This window comes from Lipotes vexillifer, unplaced genomic scaffold (assembly GCF_000442215.2).
Source record: "Lipotes vexillifer unplaced genomic scaffold, Lipotes_vexillifer_v1.1 scaffold349, whole genome shotgun sequence".
Lineage (NCBI taxonomy): Eukaryota > Metazoa > Chordata > Mammalia > Artiodactyla > Lipotidae > Lipotes > Lipotes vexillifer.
In genome coordinates, this window is record NW_006790574.1 from 316472 (window position 1) to 324711 (window position 8240).

Here is an 8240-nt window from a genome sequence, read left to right on the forward strand (position 1 = left end):
TGGTCGGTGTGCAGAGGATCTGTGTGAGGGAGGCCTCTGGCCAGCGGGGGCTCCCCAGCAGCCCACTGTGGTGGGGCTGTGGAGGAAGGGTTGTGGGGTGACGGGGCAGCTGACACAGTTGAGTGCTGGCGGACAAGAGCGGGGTGTGTGTGTGTGGTGGGGTGGGGGCACAGGCGACAGGTTAGGATTCCAGCTGGGCCACTTAGCAGCTGTGTTGCTTTGGGTACGTTACTTAACCTCTCTGAGCCTCACTGATCTCATCTATAAAATGGGGATAATAATATTTTCTCAAAGGGCTTTTGTGACTATTCAGATACTTAAAATATGCCTGTACTTAGCCTGGCATGTAGCAAATAGCAAATGGTAGCTGAAGGAGGAAAAAACCGAGATCAACAGCTGAGGTGTGTCCGTATTAGAGCAATTCTAGACCCATCTGGTAGAGGGGGTAACACACACGTAGAGGGGCACAGACTTTGCTCTGTCTCCTCCAGGAGCCTCAGTCCCCAGCGCCTTACCTGGCCGAGATTCATGGGCCAAGCAGAGCCCGAGGGTGGTGTGCGTGCCCCGCGGGTGCCATGCTCCTGGTGACAGAGGCCCCTCCCCGTCCCTGCATGCTCTCCTGTGTCCTCCTGGCCTTACTTTCTCTCCCTCTCAGGCCTGGAACGTGCCTGTTTGGCTCCCCAGCCAGGATGAACCTCTCCCCAGCAGCAACTGTGCCATCCGAGTCGGGGACAAAGGTTGGTGGTCTGTCCGAGCCAGCCAGTGCATAGCTTGAACCCTACTGTCATCACCCTTGACCTTGGGGCGCCTGGCCAGGGATGGCATGCCGTGCTCCTTGGGGTCTCTGTTCCAGGCTCCCCTTCTCCTTGGCTCAAGGCCTCCCACCCACCCAGGCTACTCCGTAGCGCCCTTGCCCGCCTCCTCGGGACCCTCCCTCTGCTGCAGTCGCTGCCCTCTCCCTCCTGGGGTGGGGAGACCAAGAAGCCCCCCCACAGCTCAGCCAGCCTTCCTCTCCAGTCCCCTATGACATCTGCCGGCCGGACCACTCGGTGCTGACCCTGCAGCTGCCTGTGACAGCCTCAGTGAGAGAGGTGATGGCGGCGTTGGCCCAGGAGGACGGCTGGACTAAGGGGCAGGTGCTGGTGAAGGTGAACTCTGCGGGCGGTGAGTTGTGTCTCTGGGTAGGGTGGCCCCAAGGGAGGGGACCCCGTCAGAGCCATGCCCATCCCCCGAATTAAGATTATCATCATCTTTATTATCTTTATCATGTTAGTGATGGTTAGCATTTATTGGGAGGTTTATTACATCTCTTCAAAGTGCTTTGCGTGTGCTGAAGAGCATGAACTCTGCAGCCTGCTGCCCGCATTTGACTTCTGCCCTTTGGCTCCCTTCTCTCTGTCCCTGGGCAGGATGCTTAATCTCTCTGGGCTCTGTTTCATCATCTGTAAAATGGGGATGAAAAGAGTGCCTGCTTCATAGAGGAATTGTGAGGATAAATGAGCTAATCTATAAAAGTGTTTAGAACGCTGTCTGACCCATAGTCAGCACTACATTATTATCTGTTATTACGTAGCGACTGCTACGTCATTATCATGCTTACATATTTATTTACCTCCAATAGCAATCTTACGAGATAGGTATTTTGATCCTATTTTCAGACAAGGAAACTTAAGCTCAAAGGGGGTTCAGTGATTTTCCCAAGTTCACACAGTGAGAGCGTCGACAGCCTTTGAATTCGGGTAGTTGCTCATTTAGTCTGTAGTCATCTTTGAGGGTCAGCTGTGGGCCAGCAGTGTGTTAGGAGGTAGAGGTACCATGGCAGGTAAGATAGAGCAGCTTGATGGTTAAGAGCCTAGACTGTGGACTCCCAGATCTGAGCTGGAATCCCAGACCCACTGCTTACTAGCCGTGTGATCCTGGGCGAGTCGTTTAACCTCTGTGAACTTCGGTTTCCTCGTCTGTCGAATGAGCACTGTAACTGTACCTATCACGTAGGACTGCTGTGGCTATTAAATAAGCTACTGTGTTTAAAGCTGTTAGCGTGGGACCCAGCATAAAGTTGGTGCTCGGAATACGGCAACATGAGGATTATTAAGACCTGCCTTTGGAGAACTTGGGACATTAAAAACCACTGTTGTCCATGAAGGACACAGCCCAGGTCTGACAGCTGGAGCCCAGGGTAGGCAGCTGGGTATCCAGAGAATAATGGCCAGGAATGGCAGGGAGTCTGGCAAAGCCTCCTTCCTTCAGGAGGCGGGGAGAGAGGATGAGGTCACCTGTGCCTATGTGCTGCTCTGGGAAGCACTGCCCTCTGGTGGCTACCTGGCAAGTTGCAGTTGTCCTAAGCCAGTGTTTATTGAGACCCTACGTGCCTGTGCTCTGTTCAGAGCGCAGATCCTTTTGATTGACACCCATGTCAGTAATCAATATTTTATTACAAACTCCATAATATGTGTATATTTCCTTGTAAGTCACATACATATATTCCTACCCTAATGTTACCTGATCGTAACACAACACACAAAACAGAAGTGCAGAACAGGTGAGAAAAACCAATAAAGTGAAAAGCTAAGGTTTTTTCCTGGACACGTGGATGGTCTTGTGTACCTTACTTTGGAGGCTGATGGTCTAGGGACTGGGGACTCAAACATGACTAAAAACACAGTCTCAGTCCACAAGAGCTGATGAAAATCCGCACAAAGATTTCTGCAGGGCCTTTCCCAATTTTCAAAGGGCCTATATATGTATCATATATTTATAGCCACTATTTATATTTATATCAGTGATTTCAGTTGACTTGTGAGTAGTCAGGGCAAATCTTAGTGTCTCCGTTTGACAAAGGAGGAAGCCGAGGCTCACTGAGACTCCAGCGTTGCCCAGTGTCAGCCTGTCTCACTGAGACTCCCCTCTCATCGTCCTTGGGCCGTGCTGCCCTGTGTGTGTGGATGCGTGGGCATGCGCACCTGTGTATTTAGAATACCTGCCCAGGACTCCAACACTGCTACTGGGAGAAGAGACCTTCCAGCCTCCACCTGGGGCCTCCACCCTGCCTCCACCCTGCCTCCGGTTGCTCGCTGGCCTCCCTCTCTGTCCCCACCCGGCACAGCCTCTGCTCTCTTTGCAGACACTGTTGGCCTGCAGCCAGATGCCCATGGTGTGGCCACATCCCTGGGGCTCAACGAGCGGCTCTTTGTTGTCAACCCTCAGGAAGTGCACAAGCTGGTAGGGACAGGCAGGGCGCCGGGGGAGGAGCTGAGTTTTGCGGGTGGTAGGAGTGGGTGCTAGGAGAGGGTCACATGGAGAAGACGGGGAGGGCTGGCTCTGGCTGCTGCTGGGCCTTAAGGAGGAAGAGGAAGGAGCTGGCCTCAGCCAATGGGGAAAGTCCCCAGGTTGTGGGAGGGGAGAACTGGGAGCTCTCAAGGGCGAAGCGGGAGACCTGCCTCATCAGGGGTTCCCCAGAGAACAGGCACCCTACAAGGAGGGGTCCCAGCGTTGGGGAGCTGTCTGGGACATGCCTCCTTGGGAAGCCCCTCCATCAGATGCCCCTCCAGCCCCTGCCCTCCCTGACATTCCTCCGACCCTGGGCACAGAGGCTCCTCCCACCCTGCACCTTTCCCCCGGATTCCCCAGGCAGCCCCCCTGAGCACTCTCCCACCTGCAGACCCCACACCCCGAGCAGCTGGGGCCCACCGTGGGCTCTGCAGAGGGGCTGGACCTGGTGAGCACCAAGGACCTGGCGGGCCAGCTGACGGACCACGACTGGGGCCTCTTCAACAGCATCCACCAGGTGCAGGGGCAGAGCGGAGGGGAGGGGGCCGGCGAGGTGGGCTCCCCACCCGCCACGCGCTGACCTCTCATGCTGTCCCCGTCCAGGTGGAGCTGATCCACTACGTGCTGGGCCCCCAGCCCCTGCGGGACGTCACCACCGCCAACCTGGAGCGCTTCATGCGCCGCTTCAATGAGCTGCAGTACTGGGTGGCCACAGAGCTGTGTCTCTGCCCTGTGCCCGGCCTGCGGGCCCAGCTGCTCAGGAAGTTCATCAAGCTGGCCGCCCAGTGAGCGCCTGTGGGCTGGGTGGGCTGGGTGGCGGAGTCCTGAGGCTGCCTTTACTTAGATGCCCGATCCGTGGTCAGCCCCATGCTTCCCTGGGTCCCCTGGAGCCTCCGCCTCCTCACCCTGTCCGGCCCAAGTGCCCGCGGGGGCAGCGCTGGCCTGGCCCGGCGCTGGACCCCAGGCCGGCTGCTGTATGGGTGCGGGGCTTTGCACGTGGCTGAGGGTCTCTGGGTCTTCTGTTCACAGCCTCAAGGAGCAAAAGAATCTCAATTCCTTCTTTGCCATCATGTTTGGCCTCAGCAACTCGGCCATCAGCCGCCTGGCCCAGACCTGGGAGGTGAGTGCCATCTGCCGGGGCAGGCCTAGGGCCTTCCCACCCAGGTCCAGAGTCAGGCCCCTGCCCGTTCTGGGGGTCCTTTTTGGGGATGGAGCTCCCACCCCAGAGCAGTGACAGCCCCGCCTGCCTCTCCTTCACAGAGGCTGCCCCACAAAGTCCGGAAGCTCTACTCGGCCCTCGAGAGGCTGCTGGTGAGTGCTGGGCCCCGGTTCCTCCCTCCAGAAACCCCGATTCTTGGCTTCCTTGCAGCCTCTCTGCCTGTCCTTGTTTACTTCTCTGGTTTCCAACCCTGGGTCGGGGCCTGGTTCCCTTTGGCCTGTGAGTTTGGGGTGCTGGCCGAGGAACAGGTGTTTAGCATGATTGGGGGCTCTGCATAGTGTGCTATATCCCTCAGTATGTGTGTTGGGGGGATGGCATTTGCTGTGGCTATGAGGTCCTGCATGAGGGCAGTGTCTGGCCCTGGGGTCTGAGGTGCCAGGGGACCGCTGGGGGATGCTGGTTTCCAGCTGACCTGCCTCAGGACTCAGGAAGCAGGTCCTGACCGCAGCTCCCACGGTGTTCTGGGGCCTGTCAGTGGCCCCTCAGGAGACTCAGGGAGCCCATGTGCCAGCCCAGGCCAAAAGATGAGGAAAGAATTCAGGAGCTGAGCCCTCCACTGCCAGGAGCTGTTAGGGGGCCCGGTTTGAAAGGTTTGACAGTATTCAGGGGAGAGCGAGTGCAGGGTGCTTTCATCAGCAAGGCTCTCAGACGCTTGAGGAAAATCTTGTCCTGGCACTCAAGAGGTTCAAAGGAATTTACCCACTACAGAGAGAGAGGGAGAAACAGGGACAGAAAAGAGAGAGTTTTCCATGAAACCTCAGGGCCCCTGTGATAATGGCCACGACGTGTCCTTGGGGTTTAATCAGAGGCCAGGAAGCCACATCATGCAGACTGGCACTCACAGCTCCAGGCCCCCTCCCGCCTCCGCAGAGCCTGCCTTGCTGAGATCTGGGGCCGAGAGGAAGCTGAGCTCCAAGGGGTCGGGTGCACAGCCCCTCCTTGGGACGGTGGGCATTTGGTTGCACTGTGGCACGTGGTGGGTTGTGGTGCATGGGACCTTCCCTCTCTCACTGTGGCTTCTTCCCTCTCAGGACCCCTCATGGAACCACCGTGTGTACCGTCTGGCCCTCACCAAGCTCTCCCCTCCCCTCATCCCCTTCATGCCCCTTCTTCTCAAAGGTAAGAGGACCAGTATCCACCTCCCTGTCTCCATCCCATCCATTCCTGCCCCTGTGTGTCCATCCGACCCTCTGAGTGATTCCAGTGCGCCGATGCCCTGGGGGGCACAAAGATGAACTGAGAGTTCACAGGGTAGAAGCAGGGTTAAGACATGCAGACATTAGATGGCCGATGATACGAGGCCTAAGAGGGACAAGGAAATCGCCCCAGGAGGTTAGTTGGGGAGGAAGAGGGCCACGTGGGGGACCGACAGGCCCAAGCCTCCCTGTTACTGACCCCTCACCTTTCCTAGGCTGCTGGAAGGGGAAGGAGTTTGGGGACCTATGAGCAAAGCCCGTCTCTTTGCAGACATGACCTTCATCCATGAGGGAAATCACACGCTGGTAGAGAATCTCATCAACTTTGAGAAGATGGTGAGTCCGAGGAGAGTGGGTGCCTGACACTGGAATGGGTTGCAGGCTATGACGATGGCCTTGCAAGGGGTCGGGGATGGGGTGGGAGATGGTCTAAAGTTGTTCTCAACAATATAAATATGAATTCTTCCTTTAAAATAGCCATTACTCCATTGCATGCCCTCATGAGGGTCTGGTCTCCACTGGGGAGTGCTGGGGTGACAGCCTCAACTATCTCGCTCTTCAACCAGAGCCCCCTCCCGTCTAAGCCCTCCCTGACCTCTGTTCTTCCCAACGCCTGGTCCCTGCTGGGTCTCCGGGTGAGCTGGGGCACAGCAGACAGGACCCCATCTCCTACAGCCACTAGTTCCTACGAGCACTTCAGCTGTCCCCCAGGCCACACCAGGGCCCCGTTCCTCACACCGGGTCTCGTGTCCTTGCTTGGCCCGCAGAGAATGATGGCCAGAGCTGCGAGGATGCTGCACCACTGCAGAAGCCACAGCAACGGTGAGAGGGCGGGTTCCCCGGGTAGGTGCCCCTGACCGATGTCCCCTTCAAGGCACTGGCTTGGTCCTGTCTCGCTGACTCCCCCCTCTCACCCGCCAGTGCCTCTGTCACCGCTTAGAAGCCGAGTCTCCCATCTGCACGAGGACAGCCAGGCGGCCAGGATTTCCACGTGTAAGTGCGGGCAGGGGTGGGTGTTGACGAGCTGGCCATGGCTGGCATTTACAGGCACGTGCATACATGATGCTGATAACGCTTCACGACACCTCTGTGAGGTAGGTAGAATGTTATCCTAACTTGAAGATGTGCGAACAGGCTGGAGCCTTGAAGAAGCCTGTAGAAGCCACGGGGTTAGATAGAGCTGGGACCCAGGTACTCTTACTCCAGATCTGCGTTCTTTCAATTGGCCTTCAGTTGCATGAAATGGGATTAATTGTAATCCACAGTTCATACCACACCGTCCTCATTCTTTTAATGTATGTATGTATATTCTGATAATACGATGGGCACCTCTGGACCCAAGCCAGATATGAGCACATTGACAATAACTTCCATCTCCCTAGTGGCGTCCCTCTCTCCTGTCCTCGTGCCCCTCCCGCCCAGGGAAGCCACTCTCCTGAATTTTGAGTTACTCATTTTCTTGTTTTTGAAAATAGGTTTATTATATATATGTATGATAAAATATATATACACACGCACATGCATATACATCTTTTAAATACCCCGTATATATATGACAACAAAATATTCTTTAGTTTTAGTTGTTTTTGAGCTTAGTAAAAGGGGTATTAAACTGTATGCAGTTTGGGGGGCCTGTTTTGTCCAGTCTGTGCCCTTGACCACCATGCTACTCTGCCCCAGCAGCGGGGCGGGGTGTCTTCTAGATCGGCCGTGGGAAGTGGCAGGCTCGGTGGCGGAGGGCAGGGAGGCCGATTTGCTCCTTGGAGGAGGAGGGGTGGGCTCTACAAAGTGCGCGATGCGCCCCCGCCCGCCGACCACCCCTCCCCCCTCCCCCCTCCCCCCACTTAGGCTCGGAGCAGTCCCTGAGCACCCGGAGTCCAGCCAGCACCTGGGCTTACGTCCAGCAGCTGAAGGTCATCGACAACCAGCGGGAACTGTCCCGCCTCTCCCGGGAGCTGGAGCCGTGAGGAGGGGCCGGGCTGGAGCAGGCACTGGTCGCCGGGAGAGCCAGGGCGAGCCGGGCCAGGAGGCCCATGGGCTGGCCGCGCCGGGCAGGGGCTCTCCGCGGACTGAACCTGAGGCCCTGGAGTGGGCAGCATGGAGGCAGCAGTCCCCTTGATGACTGGTGGCCAAGGAGGACCTCGGAATGGAATGAGCCGGGGCCCAAGGCCAAGGAATGGGGGACAGAGAAGCCCTGGAGTGGGTGGGAGAGCAGAGCGCTCCCTCTGTGTGTTCAATAGAGAGCTCTCCGCACCAGGTCTTTTCCAGATTCCATGCCTCTTGGCTTTGTTGTCCGGCCATCGCCAGGCCCCTGGGGTGTGTTTCCGCAGTGGACCGAGCGTCTGCATGTGTGTGGCACGTGGGTGGCAGGGGCAGGCCCGCTGCCCGGGGAGGTGGGGAGGCAGGGAAGGGTGGGGGCCGTGCTGCTTTTCTTTCCACGGCCTGTGCGATAAACAGCTGGGTGTGGTTGGGGCTGTTTGTCTGGGAGTGGTGGTCCCTGAGGAGCCTTATTGTTACCCTAAGCAGACAGAGAGGCTGTGTTCTCTGGCCAGCCC

At 57.1% G+C, this 8240-nt stretch overlaps 1 protein-coding gene across 1 annotated transcript in view; it reads left to right on the forward strand.

Annotated features, from left to right (window-relative positions):
• RAPGEF3 (Rap guanine nucleotide exchange factor 3) overlaps positions 1 to 7953 on the forward strand; it is a 22738-nt gene extending 14785 nt beyond the window's left edge. The window contains exons 17-28 of the mRNA XM_007463843.1: positions 656 to 737; positions 1018 to 1164; positions 3125 to 3222; positions 3662 to 3787; positions 3874 to 4055; positions 4300 to 4390; positions 4531 to 4581; positions 5521 to 5608; positions 5957 to 6021; positions 6453 to 6507; positions 6607 to 6678; positions 7534 to 7953. Coding sequence (XP_007463905.1) covers positions 656 to 737; positions 1018 to 1164; positions 3125 to 3222; positions 3662 to 3787; positions 3874 to 4055; positions 4300 to 4390; positions 4531 to 4581; positions 5521 to 5608; positions 5957 to 6021; positions 6453 to 6507; positions 6607 to 6678; positions 7534 to 7652 — 1176 coding nt within the window. The 3' untranslated portion in view covers positions 7653 to 7953. The remainder of the gene's footprint in view (positions 1 to 655; positions 738 to 1017; positions 1165 to 3124; positions 3223 to 3661; positions 3788 to 3873; positions 4056 to 4299; positions 4391 to 4530; positions 4582 to 5520; positions 5609 to 5956; positions 6022 to 6452; positions 6508 to 6606; positions 6679 to 7533) is intronic.
• The last annotated feature ends 287 nt before the right edge of the window (positions 7954 to 8240 follow it).